At 37.8% G+C, this 22004-nt stretch overlaps 2 protein-coding genes across 2 annotated transcripts in view; one reads left to right on the top strand and one right to left on the bottom strand.

Moving 5' to 3' along the window:
* The window catches only part of Frem3 (FRAS1 related extracellular matrix 3), a 93541-nt gene extending 89945 nt beyond the window's left edge, over nt 1–3596 (top strand). Inside the window, 1 exon segment of the mRNA XM_028753446.1 lies at nt 3475–3596. Coding sequence (XP_028609279.1) covers nt 3475–3596 — 122 coding nt within the window.
* A 3099-nt stretch (nt 3597–6695) lies between these two features.
* Smarca5 (SWI/SNF related, matrix associated, actin dependent regulator of chromatin, subfamily a, member 5) overlaps nt 6696–22004 on the bottom strand; it is a 37895-nt gene continuing 22586 nt past the window's right edge. The window contains exons 14-24 of the mRNA XM_028753400.1: nt 20398–20530; nt 18304–18452; nt 17173–17292; nt 16061–16171; nt 15676–15789; nt 15261–15383; nt 11843–11975; nt 11622–11740; nt 11001–11213; nt 8776–8883; nt 6696–7886 (exon numbers count right to left, since the gene is read on the bottom strand). Of these exons, the coding sequence (XP_028609233.1) occupies nt 7821–7886; nt 8776–8883; nt 11001–11213; nt 11622–11740; nt 11843–11975; nt 15261–15383; nt 15676–15789; nt 16061–16171; nt 17173–17292; nt 18304–18452; nt 20398–20530 (1389 nt within the window). The 3' untranslated portion in view covers nt 6696–7820. The remainder of the gene's footprint in view (nt 7887–8775; nt 8884–11000; nt 11214–11621; nt 11741–11842; nt 11976–15260; nt 15384–15675; nt 15790–16060; nt 16172–17172; nt 17293–18303; nt 18453–20397; nt 20531–22004) is intronic.

Genomic DNA, 22004 nt, shown 5'->3' on the forward strand with positions numbered 1-22004 from the left:
GAGAGTTCCAGGACAGCCTGGTCTACAGAGAGAGTTCCAGGACAGCCAGGGCTACACAGAGAAATTCTGTCTCAAATAAAACAAAAACAAACAAAAACAAACAAAAAAAAACAAAAAAAAAGGAAGAAGGACAAAAAGAAGCAGAGAGAGTGAGAAATGGACACAATTAATTAATTAATTAATTAATAATAATAGACTTCAATCTCCCTGCTTCTGCTCTCTGGAGTTGGTCTTGCTTGGCTGCTTTTATGAACAAAAAAAACAGAGAGGACCATGCTGGGATTGTACAGTTTTTCCAGAGTCTATCCAGGCAGAGCGGGAGGTTACCACAGGTGCTGCTGAGCCAGCACCAGCTGCTCTGATCCACAGGCGCCACCTGGAGGCTAGGACACTTTCAGTAGAGAGCATCACCAATTTTTTTCCAAGTATAAGAGGGATTGAATGGTGAGGAATCCAAATGGTGACATCTCATCCTTATCAGGAAACTACAGACAAAAGACACCCAGCTGTGGGAGTGACAGGCTGCTGAAGATGCCCCAACATTTTTATAACAAACAAATTAGTTTTTCATCCATCCAAGGCCAGAGAGGACCAACAACATGAGGTGTCGGTTAAGAAAGACCTGCCTGGCAGATCCATAAAGTCGTATGTGTACAGACATGAAATTAGAGGAGAAACTGCTTATGGGGACAAAGTAAGCTAAAAGAAGGGGGCAGGGTACAAAAGGGAAGAGTAGCCAGAATATGCTCAGAGCACATTATATAGTTACACACACACACACACACACTCACACACACACACAAACACTTTATGTAACTCATTTGATTAAACTTTTAAAGAATTTAAAGAAAAATTACTTACTTTCCAGCTCTTGATTTCTGTCCTGGCCAACCTGGGATGGGAGGTGTCAGAAACATCTCCAGGATTGAGAACAGGGAGGTGGGGTTGGAATTCTTGGTACAGAAAAAGAAGATAACCTGGACGCCTTTCTCTGGATGCTGCCTGTTATCAGTTTGCAGGGAGCACTCCCACGATTACAAACAAGGCGGGCTTTTATGGAAGCACAGTTTACAGAATTCACAATTTCTTGAGAAAATTCAACATGACTTCCCCGAGCTAAAACTCTGGGTTCCCAGTAATGTTTCACCAAAGCTTTGAAGAACATGCAGTCTTCAAAATAGCTCAACCCAGCTCAAAGAAAACCACCAGTGAATCACTTGCTGTGTGGAGCACAGCGCAAGCTCTTAGGTATAACTGGAAACAGAAAACTCTATGGAGCATGGTTCCAGGGGCTTCTGAAGAAAAGAACAAACCCAGACTCAGATTAATTTTTCCAAAGTTCTGGATATTTACAGAGACCTTACAGTGCTCATCAACACGTGGGATGGAGCAGGCAGGCGGGGTGGGCCCGGATCGGGGGGGGGGCGGGGGGGATGGGGAGAGGAGCAATAGCTCAGTCATTAAAATGCCTGCCATACAAGCCTGAGGACTGGATTCAGTTCCCTGCACCCACATAAGCATGGCACACCTGTAATCCTCGTGCTGTAGAAGCCCAAACAGGAGGATATCTGAGGCTCGTGGCCAGGCAGTGTAGCCTAATCAGCAAGTTCCAGGGCAGTAGGAGACCCTGTCTTATAGAACTCTCCTAAGGAGCAATAGCTGAGGTTGATCTCGCGCGCGCACACACACACACACACACACACACTCACAGTGTCTGCTGAAAGAACTGTTTATTAGCTGGACAAATCCAACTCCTGGAAGACGTTAAGTCATCTTTGAAGGAAGGAGATTCTCACTCCAACTCCAGCATTTGTGTTGTCTTTCAGTAACTATTCTCACGCCCTCTCACATTTGCGTTTCCTGATACAGGTAATAAAGGTCTAGCTGGCAGCCAGGCTAGATGATTCTGGATCCCACATCCTCCTGCAAGTCTCTGGTTGCTTTATCATAAAAGTAAATATAGAAGCAGGGCATGGTGGCACGTGCCTTTAACACCAGCACTGGGGCGGGGCGGGGCGGGGCGGGGCGGGGCGGGGCGGGGAGCAGAGGCAGGCAGACCTCTGTGACTCAGCCTGGTCTACAAAGCACGTTCAAGATAGCCAGAGCTATTACACAGAGAAAACTTGTCTCAAAAAAAAAAAAAAAATCAGGTATTGTGACTGTGATGGTTAACGTCAGTTATCATCTCGACACAATGTGAGTCACCTGGAAAGAGAGTTTCAGCGAGTGATGGTCTCCATTATTCATTGACGTGGGAAGACAAAGCCTAAAAGAGGGTGGCACCATTTCCTCGGTTTGAGTCTTGGGCTATATAAGAGAGGGTTGGAGGGTGAGGCAAGGATGCATTCATCCCTCTCTGTCCTTGACTGAGGATGGCTATTGGTTTAAGTTCCTTAACATCTCTATAATGATGGACTATAACCTGGAATTGTGAGCTAAAATGAAGCCTTTCTAGCCTAACATGCTTTGCTCAGGGCACTTTGTCATAGCAATAGGAAAGGAAATAAGAGCCCTTTCTTGTTTGCTTCCCACAGCGTTCCCCTGGCCACCCGTGGCAAGCACTTTGCTGACCGACTGAATCATCCCCCTAGCATCTCAACCCCACTGCCTCGCTATTTTCCTTTAACATTCATCAACTTACTAGTTTTGAAGATATCTTTCTAATACACAGAATGTCTCAACTTGGATTTGCTTGGTTTCCTCATGGTTGGACTGAAATGATACATCTTCAGCAAGAATACTACAGGGGTGCTGTGTTCTCATTACACTGTCTGGTGGCCTAACTCTCGTCACCTGATCAAGTGTGATCAAGTGGTGTCTGCTAGGTTCTTCCACTCTAAAGTTAGCTTATTTTCTGTGATTGCTGCTTTCTGGCGTGATCCCTTAAGACAATTATGTTTATGTTTGTGTTGCTAGAGGATCCCATCTTATTCCATTGTCATTGCTGCTGTCATCATACTAAATGTCCTTTAACTAAGTCACCAAGAATCTAACTGATCAGGTGTGCCAGCCTGCAAAAATGGCTGCTACAACAAGCCAGAGACTACCAGAAACTCATGGCTGAGTAAAAATGAATTGCGATCTTTCAAGACTGACCCAGAGGTATGGAGTCTCATTAAATATGTTATCTTCAAGACGGAGTTTAAAGGGCAAGTTTTTATTTCTAATTGAAGCTGCCTCTTTCATGTAATGCAGAGTCTCTGTGGAAGTCAGAAGATGATATGCCTTTTCTGATAAGGGTGGTACATGGGCTCGTGATGGGAACTACACAACATTTGTTTATAGAGATTTCCCTCCCCTTCTGAGAATTCACTCAGGCAGGAGTCTGGTAATATTAACCCTAGAGAGCATGGCTCTCAACACTTACATAAAGAACCGGTCTTGCTACCGTCCTTTCTCTCCTCCCCATGCCAACTGGAACAAACCACACTGGTGTCAGCCAACATGCCCAGGAGTGAGTGTGCAGACTCCAAGTGACAATCCTTGACGACCTGCCACAGCCTGGCTTTGAGGGTCTAGAGATATTTGAATTACTTCTCTAGATGTCTACATGTGCAGGGCTTGGAGAACCAAATAACACCAGTTACCATCCATGACAGCGTTCCTTGGACTAAATAAGACCTTGAATTGGAGAACAGTATCCTAGACGTTTCCCAACACAAACTAAAGATATGACATTCCAAAGCTTAGTGGCTCTGCAAAACAACGCTGTATTTGTCATTGTGTTTTGTGAAAATAGTCTATGTGATAGCATGGAGATAGAAATATATACACAAAGAATTGAGCCAATAAAAAAATGAGGCTGTGTTCTTGTGTTTCTTTTGTTTTCAGACCAACAAAACCATGATCCTCAATTAAATCAGCATTCTCTACTGGGTGCTGGGTGCAAAGCACAAGGTACTTACACACACACACACACACACAAACACACACACACACACAGGTTACTTGATTAGTGCCCTAACTAAAACCTGCAGATACCCCAAACTCCTTTTTGCCAACTGCTTAGTCTATCCACAATTAGCTACCTTCTACTTTTCACTCTTCCCTGTAAAAGATAGTATACTAACAGTAACATGAGAAAAACATGAGTAGCAGAAAAGACAAGAACAAAAAGATTTACATAGCTCCCAGATTACCCAGTAAGTTAACTAATTTCATATTGCATTTAATCATTCCATACCTTAGAAATCAAATCCCATTACAGATGGCTGTGAGCTATCATATAAATGCTGGGAATTGATCTCAGGACCTCCAGAAGTGCTCTTAACCACTAAGCCATCTATCCAGCCCCCCCCCCCAGAATCTTTTAAAATCAGTTAAACATTGATTTAACCTTCTATAGGCCAGAGAGATACACTCTCCCCCATAATATTAGCAAGGGTACTGAAAAAAAAATTATCTGTTGAACAGGTAACTTTTGGATATGCCAGGCTCCATGTAGGCTCTGACTCTGTCCATCATGGATTTCATGCTGAGAATATGTGTCACAATAGGGGAAAATAGGAAAAAATAGAGAAAATAGGGAAAGCCTTAGAGACTGAATTCCATCCTCTCAGGGATTTTCAGAAAATCCTGTGTCTCTTACTCTTAAATTGAGGAATTAACCTTTACATGAATGAGGTGTTAAGACATTTGTCTTATGGAGATGCTACAAATACTTCCTATGAAATTAGTCTGTTCTTCTGTTTCCTACTACTTACTTCACAGTTGTCATTAAGAGGTTTTGTGAATGTAGTGCTTACAACCCTCCAGCATTAACAAGGGAACTCTCTCCATTACAGGCACCATTAAACACTTCGACCAAAAGCTACTTGGAGAAAGGGACTTATTTTATTTTAGCTTAAAATTCCAGGCTGCAGTCCATCAGTGTGGGTAATAAAAGGTAGCTTACAGTATCACATCCACAATCAAATGCAGAGAAAATGAACATATCCATGCTGCCTGCTTCCTAGCTTTCTTTACTTACAGTTTTGGATCCAATTTAGCAGCTGCCACTAACAGTGAGCTTACCTTCCCACCTCATCTAGAGAATTCCTAAGACCATACTCCCAGGTCAAAGCCTGGCAATCTGAGTTCCATCCTCAAGACCTATATGGTACAAGGTAAGTGCTGATTCCAAAAAGCTACCCTCCTAATACCTCCACATGCATTATGACATTTATGCTTCCATACACACACACACACACACACACACACACACACAGTAAACAAATTTAACTCTCTTCCCAGGTTATTCTAGGTTATGTCAAGTTGATAGCTAGTATATACCTGCCATCATTTAATTATTCAGACTTATCCAAATGTTCAACATCCTTCCTTTATCGTCTGACACATTTGACAGACTGATAAATCTGAGAGCAGGAAAAATCAATTGTTTAAAGTTATTACATTCATTCCATTTAAATGGAAGAAAAACACTAACCAATGGATGTACTGAGGCCTTCTAAATGATGGCATCTCAAATTTAACATGCCTGTACATACCCCATGAACTTCTGGGTCACAACCTGTGACTTACTTTTAGGAGTGTGGGCGATTGATACCAGGGCCTGCACATAACAACCATACTAGTGACTCTCCTTCTTATGTACTGCCATTGCTGACACCACGAGTGCCACATCCTGAAGAAACACAGCTCTAACGTAGTTGAGACTTGAGCTAAATGCTAACCTTTAGTAATTTAACTGGCTGGGTGTATTGGAGCATGCCTGTAATCTCAGCCCTTGGAAGGTACATGAGAATTATAAGCCAGCCTGGACTCTATACACAGGAAAAATTAGTAATGAAGCATTCTTTCTGAAAGTGTTGAGTGCACTGGCTTGCACCTGGGATCACAGCTAGGATGCTGAAGCAGAAGAATCACTTGATCAAGACCAGCCTGAAAGCACTGGCTGGCTACCTGGAAAATATAATAACTCAGGGGTTCAGCATTATGGGGCTGCAGGGGAGCAGGGGGGAGTCTTATTATACTGATAATGATATCTGCTGCTACACAGCCACTAAGATTTCCTTTTCCTTTGGCAAACTACTTTGAAGCATTGCTTCTCCAACTCTGCTATACACAACACCTCTGAACAGCTTGGTGCAATGCCACCATTGTACAATTCCTCCTTTAAGCCAGGGATAGTTCAGGGTTAGAAAACCCTTTCCTTCCTTCTAGAGGAGAATGGAATGCTATCCAAATGGGCCCTAGAACAAACCTCCAACACTGGCTAAATCATAATGGTAATTTACTTTTTCACTTAAGATTTCCCTTTGTGTTTCTATTTTTACATCTCCAGGTCTCAACAGATACATCATGCTCAATTCCACTTCCTTCCAATACACCTCCCAGTTTCTTTGCATATTCCAAACTTCAATTTTGTGATCTTGTTTTCTTCAATCTTAAAATGTTTTCAATTATTTCTTCCAAAATGAGGGGCCACCTAATATTCAATATTAACTTTGAGAGCATGAAAATTCAAAGTACTCTACAATTCCCCAAGACTATTTACATGACACTTACACCAGCAATCCTACAGTTGAAAAAAAAAAAAAATCAGACTGTCACAGTACAGTCTTTTTGGTGACTCATGCACACACAAAACTTAAGTTTCACAGAACGAGATCTAAGAAAAATGAACTATAAATAAGTATGATTCTGTGTTAAATAAATGGGGGAAAAAAATCAAAGAAATGGAAAGAAAAGACCACTTTAAGGATTATAAAAGTTATATTTATTCACGATGCTACATATTGCATTCCCTTAGAAAAATGGAGAACTGCTTATGTACCCAATTTGCACATATAAAACTTTATACAAATGATGTGTAGCACATAAAGGCCTCTGGGTATTCCTGCTTCAGGGTCTCCAGTTTACCAGTCTATTCCATAGAAAATAAAAACTGGAATTATACTCCATCTTGCTACCAAGACTTAGAAGTTATTTTTAAAATATAATAAAATAAAATTTTCATTTACTCTAAAAACTTAAAAATACTATAAACTGAGAGGGTACATTCTATTAGCATTATAACAGTATGACAAATTCAAACTTTATTTTGGCTGGGTCATTCAAATTTAAAAAAAAAAAAAAATCACCTTACTTCTGACATTATCTTTCTAAGTTGTGGCTACTGCAGGCCATTTGTCAAAATATTTTCCAAATACTTAAAAAAATTCCTTTTACAAAATAATACATCACCTTAAAGAACCAGAAAATACTAAATGTCTTTGGCTATACAACTAAAAAGGCCATTCATCCAACAAATTAGGACACATTCACATCAGAACCATAGGAACAGAAAGTGTAACAGAAATATGCATAGAAAATTATTATTACTTGTCTTCCCCCATTCTATAATAAGCAAGAATGCAATTTACAATCTTTCCAGATGAGACTCAATAGTACTACAAAAAAAATTTTTTCAGCAAAGGCAAAAAATGTGAAGTAATTAATTACACAACAAGTAGAAGGGACCAATCAAATGTTATCTGCAATATTTTTTTTACTTGTTTGCTCGTTTTTAAGCTATACAAGTGTTAAAGTAGCTGATAAAACGCCACAATCCTCACAAATGAAACTATTAGAAAAATAAATCAAGTGAAACATTTATTAATAAATGAAGCCTGTTTTATTACTTCAATTGTTAATGATAAAAAAAATTTCAGCACAGCTGTTGCATTTTAAAAAAGTGAAAGTACATACTATGTTTCTAGCTCAGGAAGCAGATGGCCCTGATGTCTGAATGACATAACAGTTGAGTACTGTACAGCACATCTTATGAAGACCCGTAAATTAAAGAACTACTAGTTAGTGATTATAAGACAAAAATGCATTCATAGTTTCAGCTTCTTTTTTCTTCCACGGCCATCAGGGGCACCGTCCATTTTACGTTTCTGTGTCTATAAACAAACAACAATTAGTTCTCATAACAAGTCAAAAATGATACAAATAAATTAAAATATTCTCCAACATGATGCAGTATGTTAGTAGTAACTAACATATGACAGACAGTGTGAGACTTTTCTCCAGGGCTACATAACAAATCTTTTGAAACAACTATCAGATCTCTAAATAATATACTGCTGTTAAATAACAAGATGCCTATGTCCTCCTGAAATATTTACATTCAAACTGCTAACACATTACCAAGACAGTGAACTAAAGCTTCCAAGAGTACCAGAGAACCTGTAACGCTACTTACTATGTTTAATATTCTAATATTCCTTAAAAGACTCCTAAAATTTCAAGAACTCTGAAGAACGAGTGTGCAATCAGAAGACTTCCAGCTCTTCAGAGTATAGTGCTTTTGCATATTTAGTGCTTCACATTCAGTTTATATTTTTAAGGCAACTCAAATGTATTATTTACAAAAAAAAAAGACAAAACAACGTTCAAATACTTTAAAAGCTAGTTAAGATGGGGTTTGCTGTAAGCTGGCTGGAGGGTAAACCGCTTCTCATGAAAGCATGAGGACCTGAGTTCTGATCCCCACACTCCAGTCAAGCCCCACGACCCATCAATGAAGGAATATGGGTCAGGAAAAGAAGATGTGCTTACAACAGCCAATCCAGCCAAAACAGCAAGCTGCAAACTCAGTGAGACTCTCTTCTCAAAAAAACAGAGTAGCACCTGATTCTCAACTTCTGCCTCACACAGTACTACCACACATACATATATGGAGAACACACACACGCACGCACGCACACACACACACACACACACACACACACACACACGTGTGTGCACAAAACACCCAAAATTATATTGATTCACATAACCTATACTCACAGAAGGTTTTGGTCCTCTTTTCTTTTTCTCTGCCTTCTCTTTTTCTTCTAGTTCCATATTTTCTCTTTCAATCAAAGTAATTAAGGTGTTACACCTCCTCTGGAGCTCCTGCATTATAAATATACATGATAAGCTTGTTTTTTCCAAGTACATGTTGGCAAGATTTCTGTATCTAAATAAAGATATACACTTTAATAAATACAAAATCACTCAAATATTTGTAGATTTTTTAAAAAATCAAAAGGAAGTTAGTTTTTTCTCACAGATCACGCTATGAGAATACAAAAACCCAAGTATTTAATGTTCTTACTTCATTCTTTAAAGCTGCACTAACATGGTTGGGAGTATAGCTCAGTGGTAATATGCCAATAAGCAAACAAATATATAGTAAAGCTCCATACTTGTGTATAGTCCTCACAAATTGTTCCTTCATGTATCACATAGGTACTAAAGCTATGAAAATGAACACCTCACACATGTAAATAACTATGCCTAGGAACTCTGGACTACTTATATTTAAAGTAGTTTATAATTTAAAGTATAATTCAAAACCAACTAGAATTTAAGAGATAAAAATAATCTTTTCTTTTAAAGCATCATCATCTTAATTTATGGCAGTTACGCACAGTCATAAAGCCCACTGCTGGCTAGTCACACCTCCCATCCAAGTAGGAAGGCCAACATCCAGGATGCATTTTTATACCTCTCTTGTCTACAATTTATGTGGCCGCCAGAAGAGATGTGAAACACAACGAGAAACCGCAGATAATGCCCACTGAGGTAAAGATCCATTTGCCTCACTGTTTTGCTTCCTTACAGAACAAAAGTGTTTCGTTTGCTTTTTTAGTCTCTTATATGTAAGTAAAACTTCTACACAGGCAACCACAGTAAAATAATTCTCATAATTTTACTACTATTGAACTACTTGGTAGAAACTCCATGCATGGCTTAATATTTTCAATAGTAGAGACAGAAGGCAATAAAAAGCAAAGTTGTGCTTCCATTTTAAAAGTATAGTGCAAAGCCATTTGTTGGTGGCACACACCTTTAATCTCAGCACTGTGGAGACAGAGCAAGTGGATCTCTATGAGTTCAAAGCCAGTCTGGTCTACAGAACAAGGTCCAAGACAGCCAAGGCTACACAGAGAAACCTTGTCTCAAAAAAAAACCAAAAAAACCCAAGAAAGTATAACATAGCACACACCCCAAGGATGTGGTGCACAATGTTCATTTATCAAGTGAACTATGCACACACACTGCTGGGACACTGAATCCTTAACTCCTGGGCAAAAATTATGCCTCTATTATTTATCACAAAGGCCTGTATATGTCTGATTATTTTGTATGCCTTAATATTAGCATATTAAGAAGTAAGCTAGCTTTCAGAACTGGTTTATGTGGTATGTGACTATCTCATTAGCATTATTATGAAATAATTTCTTATGTTATATAAAAACGGTATCTAGCAACTCAAGCTTTTAACTAACTATACAGTATCTTCAGGGTCGTTCCATATGCTAATTATAATTACATTCTCTAACAATGGCATAAAACAGCAGCCCTAATACCTACTGAAAAGTAAAAGTATTTTTCAATGATCGAATGTGAAAATGCCACACATTATTCACAGCTACACTTCAAATGCATACACTCTCTTACTGCGGTTATGTTTCAAACTCAAGACTACTCAATTTTTGTTAAAGGTTCTAAAATACAGAAGGCAAGACACAATCCAAAGATAAGCATTCTTGAATTCTACTTTTGAGGATGTTAGAAATGGACGTCTCTTGTTAGAAACAGCTAGACATTAAGACTACAAATAAAACCCAGTCTTAAATCAGTATAAAAAATATTGCTCTATGCCAATCAGCCATTTTAAAAGAACCCAGATTCAGCATCCTGATGGACAGGCAGATGCCTGAAGAACATTCTTCTCTAACTGTCTACTTGCAAACTCCAAAGTCATCATGTTCAGGTGAACATTTCTCTCACAACTTAATTAGTCTTACTGTATAAAGCCATGTTAAAACATACAACATTAAAGGAGAAGACAAACTCTTCAAATTACCTCTAAAGCTTTCAAACGGTGACTGTGAATGACAGAAGAAATTACTTAATTTCTGAAACAAAGGAAAGTCTTCCTCACGAGTGTTTTTACAAGGTGACAAATAAGTGAACATACTTATTCTGAAGTCTGATGCATTACCCAAGCCTTGGACACTCACCATCGCAGTTCTGGACTTGAGAAACCAATCAAATCTGAACTGAGGGGAGTTTCGGATGCATTGTCGTAACTCATCATAAACATTTTCCTTGTCAAAGCCAAGCTTGTGAAGCATACAAATGAGAAAGCGGTCCTCTTCTTCAGTGTAGTTCTTCCCTTTGTTAGTACCATATGATATTCTTAGCTGGTGAAAGGGTGCTTTGTAGCGTCCAATCTATAAAAGTAATAATTTACAACACATATTATATAAAATACAAGTCCTGTGTAATCCACACTTCAACCTTACTTCAGAATTTCTATAATTAACCATAAATGTTCCATTTCAAATCAGAATTTTCTATCTTGAGACTCTCAACCTGCTCTTTGTCCTGTCGTGCTTCTATAGTCTTTCACTATTGTTGTGACTACAAGGAACAAGGGTTAAGCTCTCTAACACTTAAGAGGTGGAGTGTTCTTTAAACGAGGCTATCAATTTACTATTCAAGGAATTGTTAACAAAGTTAATATTTTTTAAAAAACAATTTTCAGATTTTAAATGGTAATTTCTTTTCCTTTAACATAGTTATCTCATCATATCACAGTATGGAGTTACAACAGTCACTGTATTTAATATACAAAATACCTTTGTATCGAGTGCTTTCTTGATACTTATTCTCCTTTGGATTCTTGCCTCTCCCCTTTCAATCTGAGCCATAATCTTCTCTATGTCCTGGAGCTCATTGCATCTTTCCCAGAACACAGCTGTAAGAGTATAAAAGAATGAGGAAAATGAAAAAATATAAAAGGGAAGCTTCCAAAAACCTTCTATTCAACATTCTTATACTGACATAGTAAAAGTATTACCTGAGTATTCAATGACTTCTTCTGGAGTTTTTCCTTCTACTTCTCTGGCTATATTTTCAATATCATCACGACCCCACTTCTCATTAGCCTTGATAAACTGGTTAAAATCTCTCTTATTCCAATTAGTAAACCCCTAAACAGCAATAAGCAAAATATTTAATCACAGTACATAGAACCTGGAAAATAATGCTACCATACTTTCAAATACATTTGATGTTACAAAAAATAATCTCCTACTTTATCTTAACCAGGAGTTTGGTTAAGTTTTCATGTACACACTTTTACCAGTACAGCATACACTTCTTAGAAACCTGAGCAACAAACTCTAAAACGGAAGACAATAGGAATGTTGCATGAAAAGCTCAATGACACTTTTTTAAGCTTTGAAACACTATTAATTGGGAAGTAAAAGTAACAGAAAAATGAGCAAGTAGAAAAATGCAAGAAAAAGCTTAAACGACAGGATACATGTGAAATATAAGTGGGGAGTAGACACTGGGGTGGAAAGATCAAATGGGGAAAAAGGCAGAAGGAGAAGATGGAAGGTGACAGGGCTAACCAAAACTAAAGATGTCAAGTCGAAACCTACGACTTTTTATGCTACCTACATGCTATAAAAATGAATTTTAAAAGCGCCAGTAAGATGGCACAGCATGTACCTGCAGCCAAGCCCACTAACTTGAGTTCAATCCCCAGAATCTACATGGTTAAAAAGTACTGACATTCACAAATATCCACACACATTAACGCAAGATTATAGAACTGTATTTTTTAAAGCATCTGAACAAGGCATCCTACATAGGTTGATTATGCTGAGCCCAGAAGCCATGAGGATTAAACAAAATTCCCATTGCCAGATGTAGGACACCTCCTTATAAGTTGTTGATTAGGAAGGCCCCAGAAACTCCAAAACAATACAAGCTCCTGCCGGTATTCCTGATTACCCACCAGAACTAAATGTGAGACTCTCCTGCTAGAGACAGCATACAATTTGGTTGCAGGATAGAAGACTCAAGATGGAACTCAACCGGATGCTTCCTTCCTGCTGGCTGGCATCACAAGCACGAGCACACACACACACACACACACACACACACACACACACGCACACGCACATGCACACACGCACACGCACACGCACACGCACGCACGTACGTACGTGCCAGAAGTGCTATACACTACTGCAGGGAGTATCAAAGAAAAGAAAACAGAACGGATATACAAGCCATACAAGAAGGATGGCTGTGAAACGCTCCCCTTCTCGGTACAACACAACCATTATAATCATAAACTAAGAGCAGTTGCAGTTGCTATTCAATTATGGATAGACCAGAGGCTCATGGGGCACCAGCAGTGGGGGAACTACTGGCTACTGATGGATGGGACAGGGGAAGAGATACGTTCCGTTGTGGAGCCACTGAAGAGACTACCATGCTCTATCTGGTGGACCTTTCCACTCCCACACTCACATAGACAAATCTAATTAAAAACTCAGTGGGTCACAACAATGCGACTGGGGTAGGGTTTTACAGTGGGAAGCACAGAGAGAGATGTTGAGGAGCAAGAGTTGTCAGAGTGCACTGTGTGTAATGAAACTGTCAAATAAATTTAATTTTTTAAAAAGGGCAGGTTTAAGATCAGATTCTCAAAGGCTTGAATCCCAAGCAATCTTTTAAAAATACTAAGCAGAATACATCTGACAGATGATTAATGTCTACAAAGAACTCCACAAAACTAAACTGAACTTAAAGAACCCTGTAAGGAATGGGCTAAGGAAATAACAACAACAACAAAAAAAAGCAGCTTACAGAAAATGAAATACAAATGACTAATGAACATAAATAAAAATCAATACAAATGGCTAATGAACATATATGAACTATCCAACTTCACTATCCATCAGAGAAATACAAATTAAAATGGCATTACAATTTTATTTTATTAATGGCACTCATGAAGAAAATATCAAATATTGCCAACGATGTGAACAAATAGGAACCAATATATGCTTCTGGTGGGAACTTAAATCGTCAAGCTATTATAAAAGTCACTATGGCAGCTTTTTGTTTGTTTTTAAGACTTGTTTAGTCGGGCAGTGATAGTGCACGCCTTTAATCCCTGCAGTAGTGTATAGCACTTCTGGCACTTGGGAGGCAGAGGCAGATGGATTTCTGAGTTCAAGGCCAGCCTGGTCTACAGAGTGAGTTCCAGGACAGCCCGGGCTATACAGAGAAACCCTGTCGCAAAAAAAAAAAAAAAAAAAAAAAAAAGAAAAAACAAAAAGACTTGTTTAATTTTATGTGTGTAATTGTTTTACACGAATATGCATCTATATCATGTGTATCCTGGAACTAGTTGTCAACATTTGCAAGCTGCCATGCAGGGGCAGTGAATCAAACCCTAATTCTGCAAGAACAAGTGTCTTAACCTCTTAGCCACCTGAGAGTTCATGGAGGGAGAGTCCACTATATGACAGTTCTTTCACCCAAAAGACTCCAAGTCAATATATCTGAGACACTTCAGCATCAATGTGTATTCAGCAATAATTCTCAAGAGCTAAGTTATGGGACCAATCCAGTTGTCCAACACCAGAGGAACAAAGAGAATATAGGACAAGCAGTGCGTGGCAACTTTTTTCAACCATAAAAAATAGTTATTCTGTTTACAGAAAAATGGAAGCAACTGGAGATAATCTTACAAAGTAGATGAAGCAACTGGAGATAATCTTCCAAAGTAGATGAAGCCAGCCTCAGACTCTGTATGTTCTCTCTCATTTGTTGCATCTAAATTTTATGCTGACAGTTAAAATTATGTCTCTGTCTCTGTCTGTCTCTGTCTCTCTACACACACATACACACATACACACACACACACGAAAGACATGAGTACAGGAGAATAGAAGAACAAAGGAGACCAACAAGAGGAGGAGGAACGGGAGGATGGAGTGCATAGGTACAAATATGCTCAACATACAATGTATAGCTTTGGTGTCAAAGTATTTTTCATGTAACTCATGAAATGAATACATAAAAAATTTTTACATGTTTTAAGTTAAGTATTAAGTAAAAATTTGTAACTTAGAATAACTTGGAAGAGACACAGAAAGCTGGCAATACTGAAAGAAAGTTCTAAAGAATACCCAGTACATACCTATAACCTCAACTAGTAATGACAAACAAATCTACCAGCAAGTGTCCAAGCTTCCCCATGTTTAATTACCCTGCCTCTTACTTCCCCCCATCATGCTGGAGACTGGACCTAGACTACCACATATGCTAGGGAATCAGTGCAGTATCAAGTTATACTGTCAGCTCAGCTGTTCTCTTTGACAGCAGAAATGCACATTTATGTATGACTAAACCATCCTAAAACAGTACTTTACAAAATAACTTAATTTTGTGTCAATCAAAGGTTATACCTGGGTCAGAAGCTTCTCTTTTTCCTCTAACTCCTCGTCATTAAGGGGCTCTGCTTCATCAATTTTAAGCTGTTCTTCTTTCTGTGCCTGTGCTGCATTAGGTACATCAGGACTCCGAGGTACCTAAGGGACGTTTTTCAATGACATCAATTGGTAAATTTTAAGGGACTTAATAAATTCCTAACAAATTAACATTATAGTTTTAATAGACCCATAAAATTAACCATATTATTTAATTTCTAATAGACACCTTCAAAAAGTATTACTCATGAAATTTTTTTTTAAGTCCATATACTAGAGTACAGCAGGCAACAGTATTTCCTACTAGGTTCAAGTTAGTTAAGCAAAAGTCAGTAAGCAGTAGCTTTGCCCTACTGGTTTGAGAAGAAAATGCAAAGAGAAGAATTTCAATCACCTTGTACCCAATAGTTTTCCTGTAATACAGAATTTCTTTTTCCAGTAATTCAAATAAACGTGGAGGAAAGAACTGGAAATCCTGAACATTTGGTTGTTTTGGAGGTCGAGGTGCCTAAAGAAAAATAAAAATAGTACTGCCCATTAAAAAACAAAAATACACAAAACTCAAACTTATATTAAGTCATTTCCTAAACGGTAACAGCCAAATCTCCGAGAAAAAGAATTCACCTTTAAATAGAAATGAACTGACATTAATCAAAATTTAAGCCAATTCAAATGTAACACAAAACATAATTCTCAATTTTATTTTGTTGCAAAAATGTTAGAAAACACAAATTCATCTACAACATATTTAGATATCTCCATGCTGCCTGCCAGCTTACCTTGGGTGCTTTAGGCTCACTGACACGCAGGGCTTCCCTGAAATACGCATCAACAGCATAGTTGGCTTTTCGTTCCCTTTTTGGTGGTTCAATCCACTCTGTGAATGCAATCTAGGATGTGAGAAAAAATTCCAATCACTAATTTCATTATACACAGCAATAAATTACCTACAATGATTTATAAATAAAAATATGATGAAATTCTAAGCTAAAATTCTACAAAGGTGAAGACTATGGTTTTGGTTTTTTTTGGTTTTTTTGTTTTGTTTTGTTTTTTGTTTTGTTTTGTTTTTTGTTTTTTTTGAAACAGGGTTTCTCTGTGTAGTCCTGGCTGTCCTGGAACTAACTCTGTAGACCAGGCTGGCCTCGAACTCAGAAATCTGCCTGCCTCTGCCTCCCAAGTGCTGGGATCAAACAAAGACATGCACCACCACTGCCCGGCAACTATGGTATTTTTAATACTATGTAATTAACACACAAACCAGAATTTATAAAATATTACAAAATACATGGTAGAACCCAAACAAGTAGAAAAATGAGACATAATTTTCTTTAAAAAAACTGTTCAATATTTGTCTAAATGATAAGAAAAATGACAAGTATTTCTTTTATACAGCATTTAATAGTTTCTCTCTATAGTAGTAAATATATCTACTAAAACTAAATCATTTTAATTATCAATTAATTCAAGTTCTAAGAAAAATAGCCTGTGACCTTTTTATTGCCATTTAGTTTACTTTCAAATTTCCAGATGATAATCACACTATACAAGAATACTTTCAGTAATAGTATACAATGAACTTTATTGTATAAATTAAAAATACCCCAAAACTAGCTTAGTGGCACACATCTGTAATGGCAACACTAAGGACGGACCTAGCAGTAACGGATTAGGAGAGCTCAAGCCAGTCTCAGATAGAAATCGAGGAAGGCCACCCACGGCAGTGTTAAGACCACTCCCCCACCCCCCAAGCCCCCCAATAAGTAAATAAGAAAGGGAACAAATAAATCAGAGATTACAAGCTACAACACTAAACTATGAAAAACCTAAGACATGACTAAACAACACAGGATTCCAAGTTTTCAGTAAATCTTCATTCTGAAATAAATACCTTTTGTTTTTCTCTATAGTCTTCTCCTTCAAAGTTATAAACACTGGACTCTGTATCCATCGTAAAGTTTCTAAGTGAGCTTTCACCCATCTTGGAGAGCTTTTCATTCATTTCTGCAGTCTACATAGAAAAAAAATCTTAAATTAAGAGCAAAATAATCTTAAGACCTGTAGTCAATACAAAACTAGAAAGATGCCTCAAGAGTTAAGAGCGCTTGTTGCTCTTCCAGACAACCTGATTCAATTCACAAGGCAGTACACAACTTAACTCCAGTTCCAAGGGGTGTAGGGTCCTCTTCTGGCCTCACTGGGCAACAGGCACACTTGTGATACACAGACAAGCACCCATACACAAGAAATAAATTAAAAAAAAAATAGACTGCTTTATGGTACACAAACACTTGGGTTTTTTTTATAGAAAAAATAAGTTAGTGACTCACAGAGGAAGTATTTTCTCAAATAGTTTTGGTCTAAATTTTCAGGTCCAAAAGAAACTCCAATTCCTCAAATCCAAAAGGCAGTCCAAATATCTAGAAACTACATAAAGGTGGACTATAGGAGGATTCTTGGCAGCTAGCTAAAATTCCTCAGAAACTTGTCAAGCCAGTTGTCTCCCAAAGGGAGTCATTTTCCCTTACCTCTGGCAGCCTCTCACCATTGGCACCTATCTATCCGTATATCAAAGCCCATGCTGGCCTCCAGGCTCCCCCAGTATCCTAAGTACCTGTTATGTATGCATTGCAAAGTCCACGCTGCCATGTTGGCATCCTAGCCCTTCTCCCCTCCTCCCGTAGCTAAACCCCTTCTAGCTTCCCCTGCCAACTGCTCATCCTTCTATGGCCTGGCTAGATTCACTACTCTTCCCTTCGTTCCTGCTATTTTCACTATGCTTTCCCTACCCTCTGCTGATTCCCCAGAGCAAATCATGTATGCTTTGCTGATATGTTCAGTCTACTTCTTTCTCTACTCTGGACTCCTCCAAATGCTGCTGACTGTTCTCTCTCTCATATCTACAATAAAAAGCCTCTCCTCTTTAATCATACAGTCATGCATGGTTATGGAGAACAGTCACGACGTCAGTTTCTTCATAAACTAGTGGATACAAAACACTACCATTTGCTATGCATCTCACCTTCTTTGCACCTCTTTCCAAAATACCATCAATATCCTCATCAGTGATTTCACTTTCTTTTGAAGCAAACACATGTGTGGCGCCATGTCGAATCATCTGAAGCATTTCGTCTTTCCCAATTTTGTTCAGGTTCTGATCTACAAGCCTCCCTGAAAAAAAAAAAAAAAAGAAGATTGTGTTGTATTATATTGTAGGGGGAAGAGTGGATACTAAAATCTGATTCCCTAATTAGCTTTTGATTGTGTCAATAAAGAAGGAGGAAGCCAATTGCTGGGTGAAAGGAAAACACTGAGGTTTCCATGTGCCAAGAGGAAGAGAAGAGATGCAGGGAAGGAGGAGGTCTTTTGGCCAGGTGTTGGAAGGAGGACACAACAGCCATGTACGGTCTTAGGGCAACCAGAACCAGTGGCCTCTGCTAAGAGAGTTGGCTGAAAATAGGTTAGCTGATAAGAGCCCAGCAATTGTGCTATCTGGCTAGTTTTAAAATAAAAAAACTGTCTGTTTTCCATCCAAGGAGCTAAGGTGGGCAGGAGGGGAAAGAGAGAAGTCAGGCAGTTGTTGGTGACTTGGCAAAGCTAGCTGAGAGGAAAGGAGGTAGCATGTTTTTAACTTTACACACAACAGTATATTAATTAGACTATTTTACTGTAAACATAAAAAATTAAATATTAAAAATTTTACCCATTTCTGTTTACTGTTAATTTATAAAAGACCAAACTCAACTTTATGTTAAATTTAAAGCCATTTTCAGCTGTGTAAGTTTTTAAATATTTCTAAAGCTTACACATTATATATTACCTACTGTATATTGGCTCAATAAAATGTTTTCTGAAGAATATAGTATGAGATATTTGAAAATCAAGTTGCTGAGCGCAGTGGCATGCACATTTAATCCCTAAACTCAAGAGACAGAGCAGGCATTTTTCTGTGAGCTCAAAACTAGCCTAAACTATGTAGTGAGTTACAGGACAGCCACAGCTATATAGTGAGACCCTGTCTCTAAAGCAAACAAACAAAAACAAGAAACGAAAAGAAAATCAAAATTGAGAGAAAAATCTCACAAATTTTAACATATTTAAACCTTATAAACATAAGGAATTTCCTATCAGAAGGATGTTATTGATCATCTTTCCCAGTCAGTTTTATCTGAGAAAACTGAAATATAAAAGTCTTCATTATGTTTAGATTTTACATAAGAACAGGTGCCTTTAATCCCAATACTGGAAAAGCAGAGGCATTGTATGAGTTCAAGGCCAGCCCAGTCCACTTAGGAAATTCTAAACCAGTCAGGGCTACACAATGAGACCATTTCAATTAATTAATTAATTAGTTAGTTAATTGATTAATTTTTAAAGTAACAAGAAAATATCTAGATATGAAAAACTCAAAAGCTTTTGAGAACTTAGTTTGATCACAGAAAAAAAAAAAAAACTCGACATTAATAAATTAAGACCTTCAACTGCTAGGAATTTAGCACATCTTAATTTGTGTTTTCACAGATATAAGCAAAAAAATGTCTTCCTAAAAGCTGATCTGGTACAAGACCTTGAAGTTTCCTTCATCTGAGCCAGATAAAGTTCTATGGCTATAGTCAAGAGACTCCCTCCTACTGAATTCTAAAGTTCCTTGAAAATACTAACACTTTGGTCCACTTGTGGCTTTAGTCTCAACACCAAATGCCTAGCATCTAAGAGTCACTTAGTAAATAGTTCCAGATAAGGAAAAGTAACATGCTTTTTGTTTAGTATCCTCAGTGCTTATGTATCACCACAGCTCAATTTAATATATGCTATGCTGAAGGTCATATATTTTATATATTTTCCCATTAATTCTTAAAAACTAAGTATTACTTTTATTTCCACTTAAGTTCAGGTTAGAGGAAAACTGCTAGCTAGTAAATACTAAAATTAACTTATCCAAGCTCGAAACTCATTACCTTAGTAACAAAATTAAAGTTTAAAATATATGGAATATAAACCTTCTTTCTTGGCTGTTAGCTGGACTGTAGGTGCTTAAAATCTCCCCTAGAGCATCAGACTGAAACATGCTGCTGTCAAACCAACTTAGGGAATTATGTAAAGTTCTAGGTCTCACCTTGTTGAATTACTATCGAATCCAGTCTGAGTTTCATCTCGGCACGTTCTACTATTCTTTCTTCCACAGTGTTATCAGTTATAAAGCGAAACACTCGGACAGTCTTCGTTTGTCCAATTCTATGTGCTCGGTCCTAGAAGAATTAAATTATCATGTTATTTTGAATATAGTTAAAAAGTGAAATAATAAAAAAAATGTACACTGAGAAGCAAAATTAAAATACTCATTAAATATAACATACTATAGATTCATGTTACATAAATATTTCTTAAATTCTCAGATTTAATCAAATTAAATGCAAGGGAAGCTTCCTAAAACTAAAGAAAATCACAATTGTTTAACAAAGCCAACCACATGAGTAACAAAAATATAATGATACCAGCTAACAGACAAAACTATAATATATCAATTTGATAATAATTTCTTTCACTTGAATTTAGTTTCAAAATCTTTTTCTTCATTGAATTAATGAAATCTTATCATTTATTAGGAAAATAAAAAATATAAAAAATGTCCTTCACACATGATACAAAAATCATAATCAACTATTACTCAATTAGCTACATATATTCAATCAAATTAATTTGAATGTTAATTCTGTTTAACTTCTGATAAATTCATAAACCATGTTCCTCTAACAAAACACCTTATTTATGGAGCTGGTCAGATGACTCAGTGGTTAAGAGTACTGGCTGTTCTTCCAAAGGCCTTGAGTTCAATTCCTAGCAACCATTTGGGAATAAGATGCCCTCTTCTAGCAGGTGGGTATACATGCAGAACAGTCATATATTAAACTAATTTAAAAAAAATACTTTATTTCTAATAATTTATCAATTTCCCTTAACCATCCTTACAAAGGGTGTAAGGAAAAGTAACTAGTGCAGTTGAAATTGCGCTTACAAACACCCAATATTCTAAGTCAACAGTCAGAATTTGTACAATCCACATTAGTTTGTAGATCCTGAATTTTCTCAGCCTTACAATCAACTGTCTCATTTGGCCAGACACTCACAAAATGGGCACAAGTTTTAGGCATTCCAAGTGGCAGATAAATTACCAGCTCACAAACTAATTTCCCCTTTCTCGTAAAGCACAACTACACTCATTTACTGACATTCTCCTGCACCACAGTACTCAAAATACTTTGACTGACCCATTAGATCAAAAGAAATAAAATTCTATTCAGTGATAGCGAGTGCTCAACTTGAAATGGGACATCTTCGCCAATCTCCTGCCACACTCTAACACATCAAAAGAGGGGAGAGACAAAGGTGCGAGAAGGAATCTAAGACCCAGAGACTGGAGAGGAAGCTATCGTCTGTCTATAAAATGCCCATTGCAGACATCGACCTACAGCAGTTGTGGTTACCTGCACAAAATCAAGTCCATCAAAATCCTAGCTGTTGAGACCCATTTTTCCTAGCCAAGGAGCTACTGGCAGGTAACTGCTACTAGGGGAAGGGAGACTCTTTTTTTCTTTGGGTATAACCACCGATAAATAGCCCTTGCTCCAGTAGAAGGCCTCATATATAGGTACAATAATTAGAATCACTTGACTCTTTGAGGAGAGAGAGGGAGGAGAGGGAGAGGGAGGAGAGAGAGGGAGG

This window comes from Grammomys surdaster, unplaced genomic scaffold (genome assembly GCF_004785775.1).
Source record: "Grammomys surdaster isolate TR1022 unplaced genomic scaffold, NIH_TR_1.0 125947, whole genome shotgun sequence".
Classification (NCBI taxonomy): Eukaryota; Metazoa; Chordata; class Mammalia; order Rodentia; family Muridae; genus Grammomys; species Grammomys surdaster.